The 13,357-nt window shown below is 40.6% G+C and overlaps 1 protein-coding gene across 13 annotated transcripts in view; it reads right to left on the reverse strand.

Annotated features, from left to right (window-relative positions):
* RIN2 (Ras and Rab interactor 2) overlaps nucleotides 1-13,357 on the reverse strand; it is a 62,372-nt gene that overhangs the window by 25,158 nt on the left and 23,857 nt on the right. For all 13 annotated transcript variants that reach the window (XM_064415447.1, XM_064415436.1, XM_064415437.1 and 10 more), the window contains 2 exons: nucleotides 7,001-7,095; nucleotides 224-416 (listed from right to left, as the gene is read on the reverse strand). In XM_064415447.1, the coding sequence (XP_064271517.1) occupies nucleotides 224-416; nucleotides 7,001-7,050 (243 nt within the window). In that variant the 5' untranslated portion in view covers nucleotides 7,051-7,095. The remainder of the gene's footprint in view (nucleotides 1-223; nucleotides 417-7,000; nucleotides 7,096-13,357) is intronic.

Consider the following 13,357-nt stretch of genomic DNA (forward strand, 5'->3'; position numbering starts at 1 on the left):
GTATTAGCTTCATCACAGATGCCAGAATGAATACAGATCATATACAAAAAGGAACCACAACAACCTCATGATGTCTGCTCTAAAACATACTGTAATTTTACTTGGTCATTACTGTACTGAGTCCAACACCTGGGTGTTAAATGGCAGCAAAACCATTTGTGAAATTTGGAAATTTCACAAATGTGGAAAAGCATGTCCTTAAAGAAACTGAGATTCTTCTTACCCCAGGAGGCTGTGTCTGCAAAATTTCCATGGCTTCAGCATCGTTCAGACCAAGCTGCAGCCACACAGGGTGAGTATGGAGGAGCTTGTCCAATATGCTCAGCTTGTTGGATAGGCTGTCATATCCAGAGTCCCGGGGGCAGCTTTTTACATCATTTTTCTCAGGAGAGACATTATCCATATCCTTTATTAGACTGTGGAAAATTCAGAAAAAAAAATTAGACATGCTAACCTCCTATGAACAATCACTTGGGTCAGAGAACAGAATTACCACAAAGCTCATGGCACTGCTGACACTCTGGGCTGGTACTTCTCCTACTGAGAATTTTTATATTAAGCATACACAAAAATTCTCCTTAAAGGTTCTCAATTCAAAGCCAGCTTGAAGATAAGCCTTAGCATTCCTCTGTGAGGTAGGAGAAATTCAGCCATCACTTCAGGTAGATTTGCATGCACAGATGTGATTGAAAGAATATTTCACTTGCCTTCTTTGCTGTGCTAATATATGGAAAAACTTCTCTTCAAGGATATTTATGCAATTCAGACACTTTTATTCCCAGATGGATTGCAAATGCTGCAACCCACAGAAATTTTGCTCTCTCATGCCTGCCAGAAAAATCTGTTCAATACTTTGGCAATGGTGCAACCCACTACCTACTGGTGATCACTGCACAGACACAAGAACTTTGTCTGTTTGGAGGGATTATTTTCACAACACAAGTCCACAAACCAGCATCACTTCACCTTATGCCCAGACTACTGTCTCTGCTCCAGCAGCTCTGCTGCCTTCACAGCTGCATATCCATCTTTTCTCCCCTCTGCTAAGAGGTCAGACTGGGAGGAGGTGAGAAAGAGATGAGAAACATAAGAAAGAAATAGGAAAAAAAAATTAAACCCCCAAATAATCCTCCCTATGGCACAGCTTCCTTAAAAAAATGTCCTAAGTGACAGTCACTTCTTATCATACTCCTGCTAAGTTCTGTAAATATTTACTTTTTTTTTTCATTTTTGCCATGAAGGGTCCTTACCTCTCATTTTAATACTATACTTCCCAGGATCAGAAACAAATAAGGAATTGTATATTTATGCTCCAAATTCCTTTGGCTGTGGATTGACTGCTATGTGAGAAATCAAGTCTAAGCTAAGTGTGAATGTGGCAAGGTAATGTAAGGTTAAAATTCATTTGGAGCAGGGCATCTAAAGTTACTGCTACATCAGTAATGAAGTAGAGTTCTTGGAGGCTGCAGATTCTTGTTATTAAAAATGCAAATAAACAGAATACTTTGAGAACTCCTTTTGTTATGCAAAGCTTCACCATCATCCATATAATACAGAACACTCAGTAGTGTTGCTGGCTCAAATTCCTCATTTTTGAGCTAGAACCACATTTTTGAACCACATGCTATGGTTCTCCCCATGCTAGAAATCACTATGGAGCAGTTATTCTGGTAACAGCTTCCTGATGACAAAATTCAGGAACAGCCAAAAAGCACCCTGCAAGCTCGAGTGACTCCCTGAGCTGTCAGGCAGAGGATGTGTTCCCCCTACAGACCTTTTCTGCAGCAGGAGAGGCCCTGGGCAGCAGAGGACAACACAGCTCCACTTCCCCACTGCACACTGTGCAGCTCTTCTGAATTCTGTGCTTTGGACAGGCCCTAAGCATCACTAACAGCATTTACCATCCTCATTATGCCAGCTACTGTACCCTCAGCAAGTAGGTACAGAGTTCACAAACACAGGAGCACTGCATGCTTTCAAAACAAACAAAAAGCCTCTCTGCCCCTGCAAAAAAACCCACACCAAAGAAAACAAGCTGAACCAAATTAAAACCCACCAACCACGCAACAGAAAAGAAAAAAAAAAAAAACAAAAAAACCACACTGCTTTCTTCTAGCTTTGTTCAGCAACTTGCAGAATCTTTGCACAGGGCAAGCAAGGAAAGTAAATGGGGAATAGCACTTTCACTGTATGATCAGATAAGAACAGACAAAATCATTTGACATTTCATTACCTGGATCAATTACCATCACAATTGTTTGCCTCTTTATTTTTTCCTCTTTCTGTCTGCTTACTTATGATGCAATGCTTTTCAGATTTCCAAGGCATCTCAAATGTAGATGATTTCCCACCCCTGCCCACAAACATCAGAAGCTTTTACTAACTGCCAGTATGCCTTCAAGGGACACAAAATACATAGATACACATGGGGTGCAGGAGGGAAGTACTTTTTACATCAGTCATTCAGACTGGGTCTGAAACTGCCTCCGTAGGAATACTGGGTTCCCTTTTCAACCAGCCCCAGTGTTGCAACGGATGAATCTCCAAGAAGTCAAATCGTGAACCACAAAAGCATTTTCCTGAGCTGTAACTCCAGTAAATACTGCTCAGAAATCTCCCACTCACCCTCAGTGCCAGTTAGCTGCATTACAAACCACAGGGAGCTGTGACAAAGTTATACACCAAATGCTGGCTGCAAGTTTAGACAGATGCAAATCATTTCCACTCCCCTTGGTCTGGAGGTGAAAACTTAACATGCTGCAAGGGGGAATATATCCAAGAGGGAGAAGTTTTTTGCCTACTAAAGACAGCTACCTGACATTCAAAAGAAGGTGTGTGACTGGCATTGCTTGCTATCACAAAACCACCTAAAGCTGGCAAGAGTTTGCACAGGCATGTAGGGTCATGATGTTCCTCTTTGGTTTGTCTGGCTTTGTGCTGTCCCACACCCCCTAGACCACCATAAATTTTAATGGGGGGCTATCAGTTTTTTCAAACCTCCAGGTACTACATGCTGAATCCCTTCCACATTCTGGAAACTCTCTGACCTACACACACAGGTACCTCCTTGGGGCAGCTGCTTCTGCTCCCGCAAGAAATAAGCCAAAGATTATGAATATCTGATCATGACCAGAATTTCCGCCACTCCTAAACACTAATGGTTCAAACAACACCAATGCAACTCAGATAAATCAGCACTAGAATGTTATTGCAATCTGTGGTGAGGTAAACAGGAATATGAAACACTTTAAAAAAATTATTTCCTATTCCCAGATAATAAAGAAGGAGGCAGAGAGAAACATCTAACCTGGTAAACTCTGGAAAAAGCACACCTTGGAAAAACATACCTGGCAAACCACATACAACCTACAAGAAGCCAGTTCCCAAGGCCTGGGAGAAAATGCAGTAACTATTTGTAGTGGCCTAGCACTACTGAACATCATATTCCCAGTTTGCTTTTTTTATTCTTAAAATAATTTTAATTAATGATCTGGTCATTAGACATACAGTCAAACCCTGACAATGCATGAGAGCTCTCGAAACTCATTATGTGTTAAGAGTTAGACTAAAATTATTTGGGACTGGGATGTGTGTGTAACTACTCTGGAAACAATTGCATGGAAAGAATAACCATTTGAATTCATGAGCAATGGATTAACTCACGTGTACTGAACAAGAATAAGAAGTCGCTGTAACCTAAATGCCAGCAAAATATCCTCACAAAATATGTATATTATGCAACAACTAAATTCCTCTCCTGGTTTTACTTTCAGGTTGGAGGATGTTTTGTTGGTTGGCTTGTGTTATTTGTTTGGGATTTTGAAGAAAAAAAAAAAAAGATTCTTGATAAAAGACAATCTGACCAGGTCACATTAAACTCAAAATCGAAACACAAATCTGCCTTAATGAATGGTCTGCTTTAATTCAAGTTCCTCTTCAGTGGGAAAGGTAGGTTTCAACACTACTCACAATGAACTAAAGAAAACACATGACTCATGCAAGTTTCCTTAGATTTGAGCAAACCCATAAACACGTGGGAACTACAGAGACGTAATTACCAAGATAAACAATGCTGTGCTGCATCCTGATTAGACTTAGCTCACAGTAAAAAAGACAAGGATCAGGCTCAAGCTTTTAACCAGGATGAACCTTACTCCAGTCCCACAACAGTTAACCACCTCACAGTTAACTCAGTTAAATGCCTGGACTTCTGTAAATCTACCAGCTCCTAATCACCCCAGCCCAGTCCATACAGTCATACTGAGCATCAGCTGGGAGAGGCAGAGAGCCACTGGTGACTTCCTCCTGCATCCCATTACAGCTAAAAGGAAGACAGGGCAGCTGGGAAGAAGGTTTCTGGATACTTGCCAGCCTGTCAGCAGTAACAGAAATGGTTCTCTGTGCTGGACAGAAGATGGCTCTAGTGAAGCGAGTAACTGCTGTGGAAAAGACAGCAGTGAGAGGGACCTAAGGCAGGGAGCAAAGCTCTGCCCTGTTCCTTCCATGGGAATAGAACAGGAAGGGAATAAGCTGCTGCTGCAGCTGCCACCACCAGCAAAGCATCCCTGAACAATTCCACTGGCACCAAGAGCCCTGGGAAGGCTGGAGCTTCATATCCTTCCCTCCTGAAGGACAGCAGGAAGCGTTGGCCCCTCATGGACATCCACACAGATGTGCAGGGGGCCTCCTAAAAGATCATCCAGGTGCCACCAGACCTGTCCCACATGCTCCTGGGATGCCACTGCATGCAGAAGTTCTCTTGTTACTCTTTCAAAGGTCACAGGAATGGCATGACAGAAATCTGTCCCACTAACTGCCTTTTCTGACAACTCCTCTCATTTTGAGATTATTATTATTGAGACAAATGTCTGTACTGCAAAAAAGGTGAGGCATCAAAAAAGTGGGATATGAAACAGTCCCTCTTAAAATACATTTTTGCAAGCCTTTTTTTTTTGGCCTGACTTTTACATATTTACAAGCCAAAGTGAGCCCTTGAATCATTCTTGATATTACTTAGGCCATATTGTATAAAAAGGAGAAATGAGCCCAAAATAAAGGAGCATATAAGATGAGGTGCATAAATCTGAAAGTCACCACATAACCACAGAAAAACCCAAACCACAATACTAAGGCTGCAGACACACAATTTCATATCCTTATCTTTCTGAATTCCACAGAGAGCTCTGCAATGCCTGCCTTTCCAGAACTGCTGGTGTCTGGATACCTGCTAAGGTGGAAAAAAAGCAAGGAGAATGGACATTCCATTGAGCTCAAATATCCCTGGATGCAAATCCAAAGGTCATATCAAGACACCAACTTCTGAACAGCAGAAAGTAATAAGAAGAGAAAACTCCATTAACTGCCAAGTTTTAAATTAACTACAAAGAAATAAAGTTATTACAGTAAACACAGCCTTGTGAGGTGTCTAGTTTAAACAAGAACTCTGGAAAGCTCTTGTTGAAATTACTATGATCTTGCTCTGTGGCACTATATTAAAAAAAAGTGTCGGTGCACAACTAAATTACTTAACTTACCAACTTTGATACAACTTCTTCCTTACATAGAAGCATGCAGTTCAGAATTCTGTAGTCAGAGTAGGTTTGACTTTATCTCATTTATTCAGATTTCCTATTTCACATTATCATCTTGAAGTGACATAAAATAATTTTTGATGGCTATTATTATTTTTCATGGAAATTGCATTATTCACTTTTTTATGATAGGTTTACCTATATATCTTAAACCAAAATATGTTTTGCAGTCACAATGAACAAATTAAGATTGAAAATCCATTTCAAAAATCAATCAAAAGAAAACTCATGATCTGTAAAATGGGGAGGTTTAGTTGACTGTTCCAGCTAAGTGCGTCCACCAAGATTTTAGAATCAGTAGACCTTAGCCTTTCATGCACATGATGTATTCAAAGATACAAGAAGCATTTTCTTAACTGAAAAGTAGCTGAAGTTAATTAGCTGAATTCACAAAATGAAGAAAGTATCCTTTCTGCCCCTCGAAAAGAACTGTGCTCTCAAAAGCTTTAAAACTGGACTAATGTTCAACCAGGGCCATAGCCAAGAACTTTAATTAGTTCAACTGTCTTACATTCTTTACTACTTGGCCAACAAAGCTGCTGCTTAATGTTTTTGAAAATAATCTACATATGCGTTGTTTTAATTTCAAGCAGATTTCAATAGAATTCACTGGAAGAAAAAGAGCTAAAAATCTTGGATATAATTCTAAAAACAATTTTCCACTTCATTAACTCACTGCTAGAAGAACAAAGCCCACCAGCTCCAGGGCTGGCCAAGACCATGCAGTCACATAAAACACAACTCCCACCATTGGTTGCTTTCCTCTTGCAACAAACATTTCAGGTAAGTACAAAAATGTGTTCTCTTGTTAACACAAGGACTAAAATATTGATTATCCTCCAGATGTTTAGCAGATGTAACTGTTCAAGAAAAGCCAAAGTGCTGGGCTCCCATTCTGCCCACTTAAAGGTACAATTTTATTTTTTTATTTGCAAGTTACTCATATATAAATTAACTTAAACACATAACCCACATATGCATCAGCTCATAGTATTCAATATTTTACTTCCTAACCTGAGAGCATAAATAAGTCATGTTATTGCATATTGAGTCTTCCAAGAGCCACTTGAAGCAATGGACATTTTGTCTTTACAGTGTGAAAGCAAAGCTGTGCCACAGACAATGGTAATAATGGTAGTAGTTTCCTGCTTTAGATATTCATCAGTATCCAAGGTTTTTAACAAGGAAGTGAAGCTCAGCTGCAATTAGAAGATATTAAGGTAAATACACCAAACAATCAATCTCCTGCATAAAGGCAAATTCCTTGGATCAAGAGCAAGATTATCTACACCTCCCATGCTGCCAGGGAGAAAAGTGCTAGGACATAAGCCACCCAAGAAGAAAGCACAGTGAAAACATTCCTGTTGTAGTAGACTCTCCAGAACCATGAAAATAAACATTTTAATCACCTTCGCCAATCAGCAGGTTCATCTTCCACTGTAAGATCTGTCTGTACCATCTCCTGTTTCAGTTCTCCGATTTCTGAGGCAATCGTGTCAATGAGCTAGAAAGGGACAAAAATAGTATGACATCAAGTGAGTGGAAGAGGCGTGTAAAAGAAGCCAGGGCAAGTTTAGTCACCAGAGATTACAAACTTTTTCTTTTTTTGTAAAATCGCATCCTATCTGGACTTCCCCTCACAAAGGAACAAGTAAGGGTTGGGGCCACGTATAAAGATTCTCAGAGGAAGAGTAATTCCTGTTTTGTGCCAGTACAAAACCTTCCAGTTTGGCTAGCCTTTTCATTTAAATGGATTAAATTTGCAGCCTCTGTGCATTATACAACATCTTACAAGAACTAAATTATTTAGCTGTTTGTAGCATTTACCTTCTCAAAAAAAAAAAAAAAATAAAGAAGAATTCCACATGCAAGAGTTTTACTTCAGAAGGGATACTAAGCCAGCATTATGATACCATGGAGGATGAAAAGCAATGAAGCAAGAAGGGAGCAAGAAGGGAGTGGGTGGCTGCTCTTCACATTAGGTTTTGGACTCCACTTGAACACAAAAATTCAATTAAAAAATAATTGCCTTGCAACCCTTCAGCTTACGTAGAACACCAATTTAATTCTGGGTACGAGGGCAAAAACTCATTTTAAGGTATGTAAGATTAGCACTAAGGTTGTATCCTGAGAAGTGCAGAATTTGCTAGCCAGACTTTAGGGAAACATTTTGTTGAGCAGAAACCAACCATGAAATTTGCAAAGCCTGCTCTCTTGAACACTTCTTTGTAGCCAATGCATCAAGTTTGCTTGTCATGCCACACCATAAACCCTAGCAAAGTTCCCCCTCTCCTGCTGGGAGGGAACCCAATAGAAGTTTTGCAGTGATGCAGCAATCACCACCACCACCCCTGAACATCAGAACAAACAAAAACCCTGGCTTATGAAGCAAAAACACCTTTGGTGTCCAAGTCAGAACAATCTTCACCGCTGCCCTGAAGGTATGAGCCTGAGTCCCACTCAGGGCAGGCAATTCAGTACAGCAGCATTTTCAAAGAATTATAGGCATAATTTTCCTAAATTGTTACATTGGAATTTTTCCTCTGCCTGAGAAAGTCACACTCTCCTTTGCTGAGCACCATTATTCCAATCAATTCAAAAGAAGTTTTAGTCTTTGCTTACAACTGGCCAACTCCAATAAATGAACCTCATGAAAGAATGAACTACCATTACCCACACCCTAAGGATTTTCTTCTGTCCAAGTCATAGTTCCCAGTGCTGGAAATTATATGAAGTTTAGCATTTTTTAATATAACTTTAGTCAGGGGTTTTGTTTGCCTTTGCCCAGGGGGAAAGGAATTGAAGTTTCTTTTCAAAGGACTGTTCCACCACTCCAGGTCTGATGAGCAGCACACAAAAAAAGAAGATACACAAAAGATAACAACCATTAATGAATGTCAGCTCCAAACATCACCCCTGGCATGGTCCAAGACTCCTGGTCTGGGAAGGGATAGATAAGAGAATGAAGAATGAGAAACTAATCAACATTAAAGGCAAACCAATAACCAATAGGAAACCAAATACTAATACCTTGGGAGCAGTGAACATTGAACCAATGGATTTCTCTGGGTTTTGACGAATGTGAAAAATCTAACAAAGACTTGTGTGATGAAATTAGTTGCTCTGCATAACCAGGGCAATGTGTGGATGAACTGGTTTCTGTTGCACATTGAGGCCAGAACAACACCCTGGCAAGAATAAAGTAATGCCCTACTTCTCTAGCACTAAAGATTGTTGTTGGAGAGCTTTTGTTTTCCTGTGGTTTCGGTGACACCAGCCACGTGTACCACTGACACTGCCAAGACATTCCACCTGCTGATTCCCAAACAACCCTGAGTCACTGCAGCCAGATGTGAGCAATGCCTCCCTAACCATTCCAAGGGGCAACCCCAGGAACACTGGCCAGCCTCAGGGAGCAGCCAGAGGGGGCTGAATTTCTTCACTGCCAGCAAAACACCCTTGCAAAGCTGCTTCAGCTGGCCACTGCAGGAAAGCTGAGCTGCTACTCCCCATCAATCTCTGCACAAGGAGCTCCTCTTCATGGGCAGCATCACCACAATATCACAGTGAGACCAACTGTGGCCATAAAGAGCCATCACAGTGGAGTGCCCTGTTCTCTGACACATCTACAGAGACTTAAGTATCTCAAAGGCAAACAGTCTGCACAACAAAGGAGCTTTTCAGCACCTCTCCCTCAAAGCACACAAAGTATGAGCTCCATGTATTTTCAGCCACCTCCTCCATGCTTGCTTTGCTGTGTCATTACCTGGCTGGCAATTGAGTCAACTCTGTCAGCAGGCTTTGACCTGAGCTGTGACAGAACCCACCTCCCTCCCAGGAAACAAAATCTCAGTGTGCTACAGCAAAGAACTCTCATCCAAACTGTGCTAACAGCAAATTAATCTTAATGCTTTTGAATTTGTATGCCTGCCTTGAAGAGAACTCTGCAGAAATTATTCTTGAGAGGAAGTCTTCCAGGTTTAGCAACTTTGCTTCTTTTTCTAAAGAGGACTTAAACAAAATGGCATGTTTCAAGCAGCCTTATGCTCACATTCTATTGTACAGGCTAAATTTCTTGGGTATGCTACATAGCCTCCATGACAAATCAGCCTTAGTCTCTGAAAAGTCAATACACTCTGGACAAGGAAACCAGGTCACAGTGTGGCATCAAACTCCAAACTGACCTGCAAAACCCCTCCTTTTTTTTTTTTTTTGTTAGAATAAACCACCAATATTTTCTGCAATTTCCAACTAATTGTCCTTAAATTCTCTTTAATGACAAAAAAAAGTTGCTCTTCCCTTGATTTAAGAAAAGAATCTTACAGATTGCATCATTTGTGTATCCTTGCAATTAACTGACACATCCTGTTACAACAGCATTTTTCTAACAAATAATGTAAAGTGTAATCATAATTTTATGACAGCATTTCCCAGTATTTAGGATCAATGAAACTTCTGGTGATTATACAGCACATGTGATGCACATGTGACCAGCATCATACAAGATGAGCTGTTTAATAACATGTTTCTACAAAACACAGGAAAGATCCTGGGTATGCACTATTATTAGCTCCAGCCCTGAGGAAACAAGCAGTAGCAGAAGGCTCTGCCTTTTTAGTGTAAGTCTAAGATAATTGGAATTCTTCAAAGAAACTTCTCTATTTGCAACAAGAATGGTACCTCTTTGGCTGGAAATAATGGGAAAACTCACCCCTTTGTTTCAACAGACTTGAAATCACCATGGTAAAAGGCAACTTCCTAAGGAAAATGCAACAGAAGTGGATGTGTACATTTGTCAGAGGCCTCTGTTAGTGTAGAACAGCATACATGCTCCAAAGACTTAAATAGCAAGTAGTATAGTAATAATAAGTAGTAAGTATAATATAGTGTATATATATATATATATATAATAGTATAGTATAATAATAGTAAGTAGTACTTAAATAGTAATCAGAAGAAATCTCTTGGGGACTCTTTAGGTCTGTGAAATAGATATTACCCTGCTATGCTATTGAAAGAGAAGGTTTACCTGAAAAATGTATTTGGAAATATGACACCTTGTCAGGTGGTTAATTAATCAGTATTTCATAAAAAACAAGATGAGATCTTATATAACATGATAAAGTAGCTATTTTTGTGTGCAATGATTTTTCCTTTGGAATTTACTTCTGATAAAGCACTGTTCTGTAAATTCAAAAGACACTACAGTATAACCACTGTAAACCCAAATAATAATTATGACTCAGGCAACATGAATTCACAGAGCAGCCCAGTACAGTATTGCCTAACCAAATCTATCCTAAATATTAGATTTCCAAATTCCCATGCACTAACTGTTTACATTCCTAACATCCATGAATGAAATAATAAAATGCAAACATCTTAAACCACAGCATTTCCTTTCATAACCCACCACACTTTGCTTATTGTCAATTGATTCAGAGCTCAACAAGACTGAGCTCAGCTTTTGGGAGCTGGCAAGAGTGACAGTGAAACTCCTACACACAGCCCACAAACATGGCACCTCAGCACCCCAGCATTCTCTCACCATAACATAAAATCTACTTTGCTTTGCATCACTCAGGATGTTTTACAAGCAGCAGAAGTCAGTGTGCTCACCAGAAGCAAGTCACTCCCAAGGGCTCCAGTCACATTTGTGAAGCTGCTCTATTGACACATTGACACTGCCGTGCACCAGGGAAAGAAAGCACATGCCCAGGACCTGGTATAGACAGGGCCTCTCCCAGAAGCCCAGCACAACTATAGCTCTTATTACTCACTTGACTTGAAGAGTTTCCTGTTCCCAAGAAGAAGACAGGTGACTTTGATTTGATGTCTGTTCCCAGACATTTTTAGAAAAAACTGCGTGACAACTGAATTCCTGCTCTTTGTGTTGAAATATAAATAGGGTTGTACAGAGAATTAACAAAACTGCCATCATTCTGAGCAGGCACTAAAAGAGTCAGCCAAGATGACCACTGCAGAATGTTTCCAAGCCCTGAGATTTACAAGAACTCAAGAGGAAAAGGTAAAATGGGTGCTTCTAATCTGGCAAGGGGACACGGGCTGCAGACAGCGAGATTAGAATCAGACTGGACAAATGAGCCTCAGCATTTACCACTCCCCCTTCCTGCCAGCATCTCATTTTTCATTCTTTCTGGAGACCTGCATCCTCTTTGGCATCACATCTTTTCCTTCCTGTTTTGATAAGCAGAACGTAGCAGCCCTCACAGAGGGCCCTGTGTGGTGAGGTGGCCAAGTGCCAGAGACGAGCCCATCTGAGAACGCTGCTTCTGAACTTGTGCAAGCCTCTGAATACAATCCAATATTTTGATACACGTCTGCAGATTCTGGTGAGCTATGAATTCTCATGGCCACTGACGTTGTTCAGTATCTTATTCATCAGAAACAAAGTTTTACCTGATGCTTGATTTTGGAACTGAAAAGCTTTACTGGTGTAAAACCTCTGGTGCCAGTTCAGTAAACACTGGAACATTTTGATGAGAAGGAGGATAATTCAGTAAAGAGGACATTTGTCAGACATATATTCAGCCCCTTGCCTTACCACAGACCCTCTCTGTAACCACTGGCAAGCTGTTCAGTCCCAGAATTATCCAAGACTATCATTGCCTCATTCTTACTACTAGCTGGCTCTGAGCATTCACCAATCACAAGGTGTAGAGTCCACAGAATTTAGCCTCTAAAACTACAGACTTCTGCCCTGTCTAAAATGGGGACAATACTGTTTTCCTTGTGTACTAACAGTCAAAAGAATGGCTGTGAAAAAAAAAAAAACAAAACAAAACAAAACTAAGAGATGGTTAGAAGCTGTAGCAATGAGAACTACTTAAGAACCAGAAAAGAAAAGATAAAGTTGGAATTTCCCAACTGGTCTTTGTCAGTGATTTTTCTGGCAAATGTTGCTGAGAATGGTAAGATACTCCCTTAAGAAGATTTAAGTGCCCTGAGAATCTGCATACCAACATGGTAAAGGTTTCTCAGGCAACTGCAAATTAACCAGCACAACGTGAGAGCCGTGTGCAAGTACAGGGGACAGTCTGCCCACGTGGGAGAGCATACTGAAGAACAGATCAGCAGGGATAAAAGGCCATATCTTGATTACTAGGTCTCCCAAACACAGACAGACAAAGCAAATGAAAATAATGCAAACTCAAAAAATCTGATGTGCCAAGTATTTTGCTTGCTCATCAGCTCAGCTGTAGCAAACAAATGTAAATGTCACAATTCTGCTTACATGGTGGAGGGAGGAAATAAAAGGTAATTTCACTGTTCACACATAAGCTACCAGGTGCACTGCACACAGGCTGGGCACACTGACTGCCTGTGGCTTCCAATCCCACACTCTGGGCTCAGAACCATGGTCCAACAGCGCAACTTCCCAGGGATGGTGAGAGGTCTGGAAAAGTAGCTTGGAGGCATCTTCTTCCCTGCCAGCATGTCCTTAAGAAAATGTAAGACCTTAGTTTTCTAACTGACAATGTTTCTTGAAATTGCCCAGGCAGACTGCAGACTGCATTTCTAATCATTTAGAGTAACTGCAACCCCATGATCATGAATAAAACAGCTGTTCCAGCATCTATTTTCTACATAAGAATTACATAAGGAGATCCCAAAGGACTGCAGAAAATGACTGGGTGCTTGCTTACAGTCCCATCTGACATCAGGAGTCCTCCAGCATACATGCAAGAGACAACCTAGAGATACTTCTTGGAACTGAGACAGTTCTGATTTGAAAAGTAGGGCTA

This window comes from Passer domesticus, chromosome 3 (assembly GCF_036417665.1).
Source record: "Passer domesticus isolate bPasDom1 chromosome 3, bPasDom1.hap1, whole genome shotgun sequence".
NCBI classification, from domain to species: Eukaryota; Metazoa; Chordata; class Aves; order Passeriformes; family Passeridae; genus Passer; species Passer domesticus.